At 37.2% G+C, this 15,515-nt stretch overlaps 1 protein-coding gene across 2 annotated transcripts in view; it reads left to right on the forward strand.

The window, feature by feature from the left end:
* The window catches only part of LOC139958422 (protein Abitram-like), a 46,370-nt gene extending 31,788 nt beyond the window's left edge, over positions 1–14,582 (forward strand). Inside the window, exon 5 of one of the 2 annotated variants that reach the window (XM_071955494.1) lies at positions 533–11,677. In XM_071955494.1, the coding sequence (XP_071811595.1) occupies positions 533–613 (81 nt within the window). In that variant the 3' untranslated portion in view covers positions 614–11,677. The other variant, XM_071955493.1, reaches the window with a different exon arrangement.
* Positions 14,583–15,515: the final 933 nt, after the last annotated feature.

A 15,515-nucleotide genomic window follows, 5' to 3' on the forward strand; every position in this document is an offset into this window, starting at 1 on the left:
TATGAGGGGGGGGGGGGCTTGTCTATACCAGACAACAAGTCTTCCTGGAGATCTTCGCTAACAGTAGTCCTGGGGTACAGGTTCGAAAAGAACGAGTTAAATGCCTCAGATGCCTAGTGACCTGCTTAGCGTGTGTTGTTCGCACAATTGACGTTGTGTTTATGAAGGGTGCACAATCCTACAAAATCTCTCAATGAGTCGGTATTCACATCTGGTCTGTTTTCCCTCAAGTTACCCTATTATATAGTTGACTCAATGTAATCAGTCCTACATGACACTCGTAACTCCCATATAATAACGGGTTTGCGTCAGTGTCTATCCACGGTCGATCACACCTCAAAGTTCCCCAATAAGTCCTAAGTGGCTTCCTGAACCAAAGTGACACAATTAGAATACCAGCCATAACATATAGCCAGGGTGCTAGCCCGGTTTCATTTACACGTTTGAGGACGGAAGGTTTGATGGTCCCGATCAGAAAAGGGCACAGGAGGTCTGGGGATTGAATATATATGAAATTTCCTTTTTTTTTCAGGGGGGCCATCTTGGATTCTGGCCGCCATCTTGGAAGTGGGTGGCCCAAGCAACATACCATGACCATCATCTGTTTCAGTGAGCTCGGAAACACCTTAATTGACCCCTCATTTGTTCATCTCCGATTTTTACAGCCAGATATATGACATTTCCTTTTTTTCTGGCGGCCATCTTGGATTTTGGCCGCCATCTTGGAAGTGGGTTACTCAAGCAACATGCCATGATCATCATCTGTTTCAGTGACCCCGGAAACACCTGAATTGACCCCTCACATGTTCATCTCCGATTTTTACAGGCAGATATATGACATTTCCTTTTTTTCTGGCGGCCATCTTGGATTTTGGCCGCCATCTTGAAAAATCGGAACCGATAAAGTGGGTTCCATGGATAAAATCAATAGATAGGTCGAAAAGAAACTCCATGCCAAATTTGGTACTTTTGTCCGGCCGGTAACGTTAAAGTTGCTAAGCCACCTGACTAGTACAGAATTGTAACAGGAAGTGTACAGCACACTGTATTGTAGCCTTTACTGTACAATTACAGTGTGCGGAGTGTAGCCGAGCCACTATATACCACAGCCTGGATAGGCCTTTTATTGGGCTGTGTAAACACACTGTTAAAATATATAAATATAAGCAGTAGAAGTGATGTGGAATTACAACACTGATATAAATGAGCATATATTTACTCCTAAATTGCCAACCAACTTATGCACTAAAATTTGTGCCCTTTCATCACAACGAATGGTCAAAATAAATCAAAGTTGATTTTTTATGAAGTGCACTCTGCAAACCAGAAATTTTGCTGTGAAAGTGATGTAATTAAGGCTAGAGAAATATTTTCTATTAGTAGCAACCATGTTTACATCTGCCATGAACTTGATCCATCTTGAAGCAAACAATAACGAATACAGAAAATGCATTATGTTGAGTAATTAAGTTCTTACTTGCTGATCAGAAATAAAGAAAAGCTGTTAATGATGAGTCTGTAAATAAATCATGTTATTGAGTTCAATTAATGTACTGTGTCATCACTCAAATGAACATAAAATGTCATGTTTGTTGCATTATTGTATGTCTTTTTTATTTTGTACTCTTCCAAACAAATATAAATTCTGGTGGAACTGTAAGTGTAAGTGGGTTAAGTTAGTGAATGATTGTTACCATTTTCCTGCTTTGAGTAATTAAGGAAACTAAAGAAGCCAATAGAATTGTCGTCTGACGAGGTAATTGATGGAACATGCAAATAACCCTAGCTGTTTAATGTTTGATTGCATATGCAAAATGAGCAAGGTCATATTCCAGGCATGTAATTCATATCACAGAGTTTAATTTTGTTAGTAGATACTTTATCATGCTATGATCTTGAAGTTATCTTAATTACAACAGAACGTGATCATAAAATGACTGCCAATAATCTAGAATATAAAATATCTAGAGTATAAAATATGCCATCATGACATAGACTCAAAAACTGCTGTAAACATATGAAAGGAATGTCTATGATGAATGAAAGTTAGTTTTGATTTGAAGTGAAGTCATGTTTAGAGCGGGATAGAGAGACATTAAACCTGCCTCAAATAAAGCCCAACAAACAGCTATTGGGACTTACTGTACAACTGTTCTCTGCTAATTTTATGCATCTAAGAGCAATCCTGGTTTGGATGTTGAAATTTGGAAAATAACAATTTTGACAATAAAGTCAGTGAAGTCAAGGGAAGCATTTTGAACGGTGAATTCTGTCCACAGTGATTGATCATAAGCCTGTTGCTGCAAAGTGAATAACTTATGTGTTTACTTCCTAGACTGGTTATTGATTTTCTTATTTGACCCAGGAATGTTGACATTCTACCCAGGCTATTTCTTCAGCTCTTCCTGTTTGTGTCAAAGTATTTGTGTAGCTGTCATTCAACACAGGTGTTATGTGGTAAACTGTTTGTGGCAGGTGCTGATTGGGTTAACTCTCCCCTCACCTGCTTTCGGCATCCAGTGTGGTGATAATATGTTGGTAGTGAGTGATCAAGTAACTGATCTGGCATGTGCTCTGCTGCCACCTTTATGTAGGCATTGCTCCTCACATCTGGTGCACCATAGATATTTTAATTGCCATAAGCCAATACAAGAATGAAAAAAGAAAAAAAAAGAAATATTGTGTGCTGCTGCCCAAATGCTATAACTGTGTTGAGATTAAATGTAAGTTTGACTAGTCCTATAGCTACAGATGAATGACGTAATGATAGCTCTGCCTGGAAGTTTTAAATACTGGTCTAAATATTGGTGTTTTATTTGCTGTTGCCAGCAGAAAGAATCAATGTGATGGTGATGTGGTTTTTGTGTGCATCGTGTGGGTGTGTGTACAGTATGTGACACCTTGGCTTTTAAAGAGGTTATGAAATGAAAAATTTTCATGTCTTGATATGGTTTGTCTACATTACTACAACACCACCCATGCACAACTTTCCATAAATACGGCTTCAAACGCCAGAAATTCGCTGTCAAAGTATTCCCTAGAGACCTCTCGAGCTGCCACTCGTAAAAAAAAAGCAAAGCTGCCCACCGCAGTTCATCTGACGTCATCAAAGGAACCGTTTCAGCCAAAGCCGACTCCCCGCTGTTTACCGATACGGCGTTATACAGTTAACAACATGTAATCACAACACCCTTCTCATCAATTGTCTTTTCCCGAATCTTCCGATTCCGAGGAAATAGGACTTCACCTCTCAGGACATTCGTAAGCTTTGACTAAAATTATTTTCTTGAGGAAGAAGAGGAGGAAATATTTTTGAGGGTGATGAAGATAATATCAGTGTTTTTCCCTATCAATTGAGCCCCTTGCAGAAGAATTGTAAAATGATCCCGATGGCCGAGACGCGTCGCTGCCGTGTGAAGTCCCCGAGCTCAACGGTTGGACGACCCTGAACTGAAACTGGTCGGTTGAGCATAAACAAAACCACCGTTATTAAGACCTTCCATGTGATTTAAATTATCTCAAATGTCGATGATCCTGCTACTTTACTTCGCAGCGAAGCTTCTAGAATTTTGTGTCTTACATTGCAAGGAAAATGTGACATTCTGTTACAGTGCAACCCTATAATAGTACTGGTAACATGGCCCTATAACTAATAGACGTTGTGTAACAGGCTAGCCCGTGTAATTGTATCATCCAACTGTTAACGTACGTAAAATCACAACACAACGCCAGTTTTACCACAAAAGAAAACTTGCAGAGCTAGAATTGATTGTTCTAAAACCAACTAGCTTTAAGTTTTGTGCAAAATATTAGGTAACCAACTAAAAATCGTCATTTGCTGTATCAAGGAGGCCTAGGCTATGGTCATAACAAGTAATTTGGTAACAGTATAACGTTGTGTATGTGTATGCGAGTCGTGTTCAAATTCTTCGATTTCTGTCATCTTTTGGAGAAGCTTGCAGTAGAAATCCGTCTTTACTTGTGGTGGCGCAACCTGATACCACATAACGGCTCGGCATATTTAACAGTAACGAGATAAATTTACGTAAAAACAAAACTCCAAACACCAAATCAATTACTACGGAGCGCTACAACAGTGTAGTGTTGTGTGTTCTCAGACGTTTAAGAATGTAAACATAGCGTCTCGGAAGTGAGCTGAGTTCCTCGACTGACGTCACGCCGCATTACCGTAAATACAACAATTTTTCGAAAGTTTTTATTACCCTCAAATTTTTGATCGTTTATTCCTCGAGGATGCAAGCTTTGTTTGACACAAATTGGGTATCATTGGAAAGCTACGAGTATACAGAATACGATGAGAAAGATTTTTTTTTCCATTTCATAACCTCTTTAAACATGAAAACTCAAAATGTATCTGATGGATCTTCATATATGGTATTTTGATGCACTTTATTGAGTACAAGAACTCTAGGGAATCAGTGGAGGTCAAAGGTTATGTAAGGTCAACTGAGATCTAAGTAAGAAAGCCTTGTAAACACAATAACTCTATTGAAATTGGTGGACTTTGAAGGTCATTTGAAGTCAACTTCAGTCAATGCCTGAAAACCTTGTTAACACAATAACTGCGAAAAGTAATGTTTTGATGAACTTTATACCAGATATGTAGAGCCAGAACCCTATCAAACTGGTTGAGGTCAAGGTCATCTGAGGTCAATGGGTAAAAATCTGAAGACCTTTGATACTTGATTTCCTAAAATTATGTTTGTTGAACTTCATACTTGATATATGTAGATGACCTTGATGAATTCAAGCACCCTATTGAACTTGGTGGTCAAAGTTCATTTTGAGATCAACATATATAGGTCAAAGTCTGAAAACCTTGCAAACACAGTAACTACAATATAAAGCTTGTATAAAATTCTTACTTGGTGCAGTATGGATCCATCTTATTGAGTACAACTACTCTAAATGTAAAACTTGAATAAGCTACATAATTGTTGTGCATCTACACTATTGAGTACAACAACAATGATGTGTGTCAACTGTCATTTAAAGTAGACAGCTCAGTCAAATTGGAAAATCTTGTATTCAGAACAATTCCAAAACTAAAACTTGGATGCACTTCATAATTGGTATTTTATGAAGTAAAAGACCTAGAGTACAGTTTTAATTAATGTTTTTATATCAAATGTGTCTGGCAACAGGGAAATGCCACTCAGAGTGGCATTTTCTTGGTGGCAAAGAATCACTAATCCCCTTGGCTTACTTGTTTTGCAAGCAGGAAATTGAGTACAAATTGAATACATGTGATTGGTTCACTGCAAGACTTAGACTGCACTCTAAGACTGCACTATTTTGATGGTTGGCCTGCACAATATGGACTAACTTTATACAAGTTGCATATGTTTAGTAACTTATAAGAACCATTGTTCGTAGTCATAAGTTTTTCACTTATAATATGGTGATGCATGAGAATCCAAATTAATTTTACTTCAGATAAAATTATTTGACTAACATTATAAGTGCATTTACCATATAACTTAACACTGAAAGCATCCTGACCTGTAGCATGGTTATATGGAAAACGGTGGACTTTACGTGTATAACTGATTCACCATGGTTACACTTTTATGTTGCTATATATGGATATATGGAACAATTTGTGCAAGTGCACCAAATTAGGGCACTAGACAAAACACTTACAGGTACTGCAGGCATGTAAAAGTACAGGTCAACAAGAAGTATGCATGTATTTAGCAATGCATGGTGGTCTCGCTCAAACTATTTAACATGCCAGTATAAGTGTATCAAAGGGAAATGGGCCCTGTCTGCTTTCCTCAGAAAACTTTCTCAGTGATTCTGCAGGTCAAAACAAAGTTTATCCCTTAACACCTGTCCATTAGCTACCATTAATGAGCACATTGCAGCCAAGATTACATTGGTGTGGCTTCTACAGGTCTGTATTTATTAGTGCAGTAGTTGCGCAGTATACATTATTAATTCTCTGCTGTGCAGTGTAGTCTGCTCATAAATGGGGTATGGCTTGAACCAATGATACTGTCGCGAGCTATTTTGCAGTTACAGATGATCTCCTGACTTCAGTTAATAGGCCTATGGTTAAAGACAGAATTCAGAATGTTTGCACCATGGTCTTTTCTAGGGTATTAGCTTGATGAATTATGATTAGCTCACATTGAAATGTCACAGAATGGGTATTGATTGTAGACCAAAATATTTTAAACTATACTCTGACAAAAGCAATAATTGATTTTGAAGAAGCAACATACAGTACATTGGGAACTACTGTTTTGGTAAATGATGCAAACTTTCCATAATGCATGCCATTAATCGTGGCAACACTTGTCACCTTAAAAGGAAAGTTTCCTAATAGGAAATGAAATGTCAAAACATTTTCTTGAAAATGTGCTTCAGCCAGTTTTAACTATTTTAGTAGGATAGTTCAAACATTCACTGAAACAAGTTTGAATATATACAGTTTTAAATTGCCTAAAGTAACCTTTTCAATCCCTTCGGGTTGTACACACCTAGCAATGTTTATTATCTGCACCTGTTTTCTCCCTCCCGTTCAAACTTTTGCTTTTATAAATACGTACAGTACCAGCTGTATCCTACAAGCTTACCCAATTAATGCTTACCCGCCATAACCTAGCAACTTACCCAAAGTATCATACAAAAGTGATATATGCACAGCACACTGTTGACCTTATTGAAAAACAAATACACAAGATAACCAACAATACATAAACAATTTCAAACAAAAATTAAAATCATCTACAGCATCTACCAGCTGTGCTACAGAGAAACACTAAACTAGAACAGAACTGAACAATATCATAACAAAGAAGATTTCATGAAGTTACCTACTTTATAGATACATTAGCAAGTGCTAAAGGAATGACGCAATTTCAAAGTGGATCTGTAACTCAATCGATTTACATATGGAGTTTATTTCTATGCGTTCTGTCAGTCACCACAGTGGCACAATTAGAAGATTTTTCATCATGCTGGGTATTAAAAAAAATTGGTCAGTTTTTTGGTTCCTGAAAGCAAAGGAACCTTTTAGTCAGGTCACGTGTGTGTATTTATTTGGGTGACACTTTAGTTTGTATGCAGGATAACTCAATAAGAGAATGATTGATCAATGCCATACTTGGTGGGTAGGTGGTTCATAATGAGTTGATAAACCCTATCCATTTTGGTGCTCATTTCATGAATAATGATGAGGTCACACGGTCACATGTCAAAATCTTCAAATTGCAATAACTTGGCAACCATAAGTTGGAGTTTCTTCAAACTTGGTATGGTGATATTGGTACACCACCTATGCATGCTGATATGTCTTGCAATTGAATCATGCATATTCATGAGGAGGCGGGCTGAGCATTATTTTGTAACAGAAGTTTGTATGTACAATAACTAGATAAGGGAATGATTGATCAATCAAATACTTGGTGGGTGGGTGGTCTGTAATGAGTTGATAAACCCTATTGATTTTAGTGCTCATATCATGAATATTAATGAGGTCACAGGGTCAAACGTCAAAAACTTCAAATTGCAAAAACTAGACGATCATAAGTCGAAGTTTTATCAAGCGTGAACGTGTTATTGGTACAGTAGGTAGCAATTAGGTAACATGTGTATTTATGAGGAGGTGTGGCTCTGAATTATTTAGGTTACAAGTTTGTATGATAAATAACTTTGTGAGGCAATTATTGATCTTGCTTCATCATTACATACTGGAGTGTTGCCTGTTAATCAAATCAAGGAGCAGCAGCAAGGAACCATGAAATGTTTTCATTTTGGTTCCTGTTTGGAATAATATGAAATTGAGAAATGAGGCCAAGTGGTCATTTCAGTTCAAAGCAGAGCTAAACCAAACATATATTTCAAAATGTTTCTCCTCATGAATAGGATGAAAGCTGCTGACAAGCTTCCATAATTTTCACAGAGTGGTGTGTGATCCATTGTATGTGAAAAATATCATTCTACTGATATCGATTGCAACATCACCTTAGAAACCAAAAACCAAAAATAACCATCACTGTAATGTAATGATGCAGATGCACTCTTGACATATGATTTTTGGCAGCAGACACAAAGGTACAACAAGAAGCCAATGTATTTAGAAAAAAAGAGAAAGAAAATGAAGGGAGAATTGATGTTTTGAGTATTTGATGTATGTGTAGAGTAGATTAATACTTTACGCATTCCATGTTTTATGTAGTGGAATGATCTCACAAGTACAGTCACTGCTCTTTTCGGTATCCCAGAAAGAAGGAAATATGGCATGAAATTACCAATGACATTGTTCTGGCATATCCAAATTAATGTTTATACGTAGAAATCAGCTTGTTATGGTATATTCAGGAATAAAAATATGAGTTTTCATAGTCAATTTGTATATGGACAAATTGTCCCGTACGTCACATGTCCCGTACGTCACAGGACAATTTTCATTTGTGTAACCACTGTACTGGAATGGCTTCATATTTTTTTCTAATATGTTACAGCTTAGCCCTTGGAAGGTTAGGCTATTCACTAGGTATAACAGCTTGATCACTGCCCTCCTAGTTTCAGAGGGGTTTCAGCTTTGCTCTTTAGTAAAGAAAAACACAAATTTCTCTGGTCCCGTACGTCACACTGTACACTAATTAAGATGGGACCTAATTAAAGCAAGTGTAGGAAATCTTCATGAGTTTGTATTAAAGTAGCAGCAATAACAAATATGAAAACCTGAAAAAGTATCTGGAAAATAGATTTTTTATAACTTTTAGACACATTTAAGTCTCTGAAATGTCCCGTATGTCACAGTGCAAATAGCTTGGACCTGCCCTGATCATGTTTCCTTTCTGGAGGAAACCACTGAAAGTGACCTAGTTCTTTGCAGGGATGTGCTCACACTTGGCGGCTGCACCCGGCAGTTTTTAATGCCCAGCACAAACAGTATTTTAAACATATCCTCCCCAGACTTTTTTGACAATTAATTTAACAAATTTGATCATTACCAAAACATTGGTGAGTACTTGGCACAGAAGTTATTGCCAGAATAGGAAAAGATAGCACCAGTTGCCATCAAAGCATACTTTATTTGCAAACATTTTCCAAAGGGGAGGGTGAAACCCACTCCTGAGACCCCTCCCCCAAGACATAGATCACACTACCGCACAAATCCACCAGGCACTCAAATATTTCTGAGCAGATTTCTGTCTTTGCTGTACCATTTCAGCTTTGAAGTTTAAGTCAATCCTTTGTGTTAATAATATTCATAACAATTTTTAACTTGATAGGTTTTATGGTTTTTTACTCAAGAGTTGTCTTAATTTACAACCGTGTTTCTTTTGATGTCTATCACTTTTGAGTGATTTAATTATAGAAGGATGGTTGACAAGTTTAACAGGTGTTAAGTTGATGACAAGTTCACCAAAGCTCAGGGGAGTTTTCCTCCCATATGAATCTACACAACAACATGACCACCAGCCTGCCATGTACTAGGCAAACATTAACAGTACTTGAAATATTGTCATCTTTGTTGATCCTATTCTTAAAGCAGCTTGAAAGGGCAAATTTAGCATCAACAGCAAAATAGGAAGGATGGCATTCTTTCAACCAAAGATGCTATTGTTTGTGATGGTCTTTCAAGCTGCTTTAAGGACAGGTTGCTATTGTTCCAATGTTGCTGTTAATGTTTCTCTTTCAAGCTGCAGTAAGAGACAGGTTGCTATTGTTCCAATGTTGCTGTTAATGTTTCTCTTTCAAGCTGCTTTAAGAGACAGGTTGCTATTGTTCCAATGTTGCTGTTAATGTTTCTCTTTCAAGCTGCAGTAAGAGACAGATTGCTATTGTTCCAATGTAGCTGTTATTGTTTCTCTTTCAAGCTGCTTTTGAGACAGGTTGCTATTGTTCCAATGTTGCTGTTAATGTTTCTCTTTCAAGCTGCAGTAAGAGACAGATTGCTATTGTTCCAATGTTGCTGTTATTGTTTCTCTTTCAAGCTGCAGTAAGAGACAGATTACTATTGTTCCAATGTTGCTGTTAACGTTTCTCTTTCAAGCTGCTGTAAGAGACAGATTGCTATTGTTCCAATGTTGCTGTTATTGTTTCTCTTTCAAGCTGCTTTAAGAGACAGGTTGCTATTGTTCCAATGTTGCTGTAAATGTTTCTCTTTCAAGCTGCTTTAGGAGACAGGTTGCTATTGTTCCAATGTTGCTGTTATTGTTTCTCTTTCAAGCTGCAGTAAGAGACAGATTGCTATTGTTCCAATGTTGCTGTTAATGTTTCTCTTTCAAGCTGCTTTAGGAGACAGGTTGCTATTGTTCCAATGTTGCTGTTATTGTTTCTCTTTCAAGCTGCAGTAAGAGACAGATTGCTATTGTTCCAATGTTGCTGTTAATGTTTCTCTTTCAAGCTGCAGTAAGAGACAGATTGCTATTGTTCCAATGTTGCTGTTATTGTTTCTCTTTCAAGCTGCAGTAAGAGACAGATTGCTATTGTTCCAATGTTGCTGTTATTGTTTCTCTTTCAAGCTGCTTTAAAAGACAGGTTGCTATTGTTCCAATGTTGCAGTTAATATTCACTTTCAAGCTGCTTTAAGAGACAGATTTGTGTTACATGAAATGGTTCAATGAAGTTTATTGGCAGTCAGTACCCGGGCCTTATCTAACATGATTACAAAATATGAAATAAAGATGAAAATAAAAAATAAAATGTTACTTTAGTTCAGCAGTTCATCATTGCATTGATGTTTCAACAAATGTTTCATATTTGGAGAAAGTATGTTTCTTGTCAAAAATCATCAAAAAAAGCATATACTTGGCATACATTTTCATGACAGACATAAACATACAGTGTCAGTAGACCAATTATTCTGCCATAGCAATTACTGCAGTAAGTTGATGTTATAAGGAGGCTTATGGCAATACAGCAAAGTTTGGTCCACAGAAACACACACAGATATACGGTCTGTATGTTTACAACTAACATAAGAGTTTAGCATGGTTAAAAGCCTATAACATTACCTCTCCACCACCTGATCATGTAACAGTCTGCTATCCTTTATGTCATCTATTTTGTGACTGGGGTATCGTTAGATGTTCTTTTTGTGTGACTGATCTTTAGATATCCTCATGTGTGACTTATATTTAGATATCATCTTGTGTGATTGATCATGAGATTTTCTTTCATGTGACAGTGTGTGATCTTTAGATATCCTCTTGTGTGACAGTGTGTGATCCTTAGATTTTCTTTCATGTGACAGTGTGATCTTTAGATTTTCTTTCATGTGACAGTGTGTGATCTTTAGATATCCTCTTGTGTGACACTGATCTTTAGATTTTCTTTCATGTGACAGTGTGTGATCTTTGGATTTTCTTTCATGTGACAGTGTGTGATCTCTAGATATCCTCTCGTGTGACTGATCTTTAGAGATTTTCTTTCATGTGACAGTGTGTGATGTTAGATATCCTCTTGTGTGACACTGATCTTTAGGTTTTCTTTCATGTGACAGTGTGTGATCTCGGGATATCCTCTTGTGTGACACTGATCTTTAGATTTTCTTTCATGTGACAGTGTGTGATCTTTAGATATCCTCTTGTGTGTTGTTTAGATGGGCTCATTATGACAGTTTGTTTTCCTAACATACATCTTTTGAATCTGTGTGATCTTCAGATGACCTCATTGTGGTAGTCTCTTTTTCTGTTTCATTTTACAGCCCCTTGCTGAGGGATATCTCGCTGTTATTCTTCCAAAAGTTAGAGACTGGAACACCATAGCCTCATCATTTGTGTCACAGGAAGATTACAACAAGATTTTAGAAGAGAGACAGAGAAAAGGTACTAAAGGTGATTGATTGGTATGTGACTTTTAATTAGAAGATACTGTTTCAAGTCTTGAATTGACCACTATATTTTGTGTGTTGATGGTGGACAACAGGTCAGATGAGAACGAACTTCAGCCTGAAATACAGGGTCGAAAAACCTCGCTGAACTTCCAGCAAACGCATTTGCTAGTACAGCCAATTTCCTGCATATTTGCTTGAGGTAGCCAGCCAAGCACATGTAATGTACAAGCAACAAGACATGGGTCCAGGCCTGCCTTAGAGGCCTAAGAGGGTCGTGGAGGGTCAAAGGGAAACTTGGGCCCAGAATTGTTGACATTCTAGCAAGTTTTTAAGACCAAGATGTATCTGTAAGTATTAATGTTTGACTTTTCAAGTGAAGTTTTACCTTTACTTGTAAAAAACCTGAAGTAACAACAGTGCAATGCATTTAAGTAACTTTTTAAGATGCTTAATAAACTTAATCCTTACATGGAAATTCACATCAATAAGTCTGTGTTCTGTTATCCAAGATGACCAAAAACTTGGGCTATGATTTTAACATGTAATAAAGTGTGATCATACTCAAGTACCGTTTCAGTGGAGTTATAACTTTCGCTGTAATCACAGCAGAGACAAATCTAACATGCTGGCTTAGTGACTAAAATCTTGGCTCTCTTCTAAGGAAGGTTCTTGTCACAAATGCAACTTTTCCCAATTCCTGCATGCCATCTATCCCCTAAACAGAAATTACTGCAAGCTTCACCCCACTGTATCCTACTTAAAACATGACAGTTTCGTTTGTTAGTATTACAACATTTCCATTAATCAATGTCAAAATACTAACACATTTATGCACTTAACAGCCACCGATGACTGGAATGGAATTTATGCTCATGGTTTTGGTTCCTTGCTGGAAGCAAAGGAACCTATTACTGTATGCAGTCAGATTTGTGTGTGTAAATGTGTGTGTTGTCTGTGTGTGTCTGTGACACTTGCTTGGGTCTGCAATTACTCAAAAATCGAATGATGGATCTTTATCATAATTGCTATGTAACTGTATTATAGTGGAAAGGTGTGCCCAATCATTTTTGGTGCTGACCTTATGAATATTAATGAGGTTATGGGATCAAACATAAAAATCTTAACATTACATTTAGAACTCTGCAACCTAAAGTTGGATCCAAACTTGGTATACAGTTGTTGGTTAATAGAGCTCTGGTACATGTAGGCCATCCTGTCACATTCCGGTCAATTCCGGTCACATTTTTGGGCCGGGTGGGTCCAAATTTTATATCCACCTCGAATGCATGTTTGGACACATTCATTGGGCCCCAATTTGTTGGCCCAATATTTTTGGGCCTTCAAGTTTGGTGGTTCAATTTTTGGGGGCAAATATATTTTTGAGTCAATCTGTTAGGGCCAAATATTTTGGGACCATTTACAGGTAGGCAAAATTTTATCGGGCTAAATTTTTTGGGAGTGCAAAATTTTTGAAATTGCAATAATCCACAACCTTAAATCAGATTGTATCCAAAGTTGGAATACAATTGTTGATTGTTGGTTGGTACATGTGGGTAAAAATATTATGATGTTGGATGTGATCACATACAACACTTAAATATTCCACTCAGCAAGGCACCATAGTGCCAATTGGGCTCTTGTTGATATTATCATTTCTTAAAACTGCTCACTCTATTTTGATTCCTTACTAAAGGCAAAAGGAATAAAGCTGATGCTGATGGCATGTGTGCGAGAGTGTGTGATGCCTGGCTTGTTAACATATATTCAAATATTGTATTGTGGGTGGGTGGGTTTATATTTGGTTTGTGAATGCACCTTATGGACAAGAAGTACCCAATTGCAGAGGTCAAAGGTCAGCAGAGGTCAAAGTCTAAAAACCTTGTGTATAACACACTATAACTTTAAGAGTAAAAGCTTGAATGAATGGCATACTTGGTATGTGGACCACCTTGTTGAGTGCAAGAACTCTACTGTTTTCTGTGGAGGTCAAAGGTCATATGAGGATATCAGATTTTGAAAACTTTGTAAACACTATGTCCTGCTTCCTACAAAACTGGTTTGGAAGGTTTTACAGCCATGCTGAAGTGGTAAACACCAAAATATGTTCTTAAGTTGGTAGGAAGTGGAATTGGTGAAGTTGCTTAGGAGGTTTTGGTGACTTGGAGCAACAAACAATGATTATTATGATGTTGATTTGACCAACAATTCCTTCAAATGGATTTGTGAACTTGAGTCACAGAAATTGACAAACATGAAGAAACTATATTGTAGTTCATTAAATGAGACATATGAAATGTTTGAAGATTGAGTACTCAAAAACTCATGAATTTAACAACAGTTTTAGACTTAAACTTTATTCTATTTTGCAGTTGAAAATTGACATACTGAAGTTTTGCAATTAACCCATATGCATACTCAAGACAGTGATAAAATTTCACCTTAGCACATTAGTTGACTTGCAAGTTTTATTGCTTTTGATGTCAATTGCCAAGTCTGTGCTATCATGATTGTGTTCACATGTGCTTTTGTGTTAGTTTATATGTAATTTGTCAACACAATACATCATGTAGAGAAAGTGGGATGGATCTCATACTTGGCATTTTGAGTACAAAATTACACTGCTTTCAGTGGATGTCAAAGGTCTGCAAAGGTTGAAAAGTGAAAATGTGGTAAACTTGATGTCTCATGTTGTGAAACTACTTACCTTAACCTTAACCTTAACCTCATTTCTCTCTGCACCAGTTGTCCATAATGCCATTGAAACTTCATTGATTCAATATTGCGTGTGTTGATGCTGATATCAATATATCATGAACAAAGGACCCACTGTTTTGATGGAGGTAGGCAAAGATCAAATTTTGGGAACAAAAACACCATCTGTGTGGAAAACACATACTGAGTGTAGAACACTGTTTTTGGTTTCAATGATAATCATAACCTTAGCATGCATTATGGGTATGTTGTGTGTCTGCCTTTGTGACACCCAGCTTGTAAACACACTATCTGAAGAAGGTAAGCTTGGGGTGATCTCATATTTAATATGTATATTAACCACATTGAGTACAAGAAGCCTTTGGTGGGGTCATCATAGTTTTTGGTGGGGTCATCAGAGGTCAAATTGCGAAAACCTTGTAAACATGATATCTCAATATTGGAAGCTTGGACAGACTTCATACTTTGTATGACGGTGTATAACATTGAGTAACAAAAGCCTATTGATTATGGTGGAGGTCAAAGTTCATTTGAAATCAACAAATGCCAAACATTTACTTCACTCCTCTCTTACCTGTATCTCTACACTAACACCTCTTCCTAAACACAATATTGCAAAGGGAAAGCTTGGAGAGATCGCATGTAATTGTACCACATTGAGTACAAGAAGCCTAATGTTGTGGGCGGAAGTTACTAGTCGTTTGAGTTCACCAGGGATCAATTGTGAAAACCATGTTTAGCAAAGTATTTCAACAATGACAGACATGTCATAATTAGTATGCTGATGTATCTATCACATTTAGTACAAGAAGCCTGTTGTTGAGGTCAATGGTCATTTCAGGACAGCCTGTGTCATTGTGAATTTATTGTTTGTCACATCACACTGTTTTCACATGTTACTAAGATCAAGTATGTTGAACACCCCTCACTATACATTATATTAGATTTCATGAAGAAAACTGCTCATGGTACATCATCGAAACCA

Source organism: Apostichopus japonicus, chromosome 18 (genome assembly GCF_037975245.1).
Source record: "Apostichopus japonicus isolate 1M-3 chromosome 18, ASM3797524v1, whole genome shotgun sequence".
NCBI lineage: Eukaryota > Metazoa > Echinodermata > Holothuroidea > Aspidochirotida > Stichopodidae > Apostichopus > Apostichopus japonicus.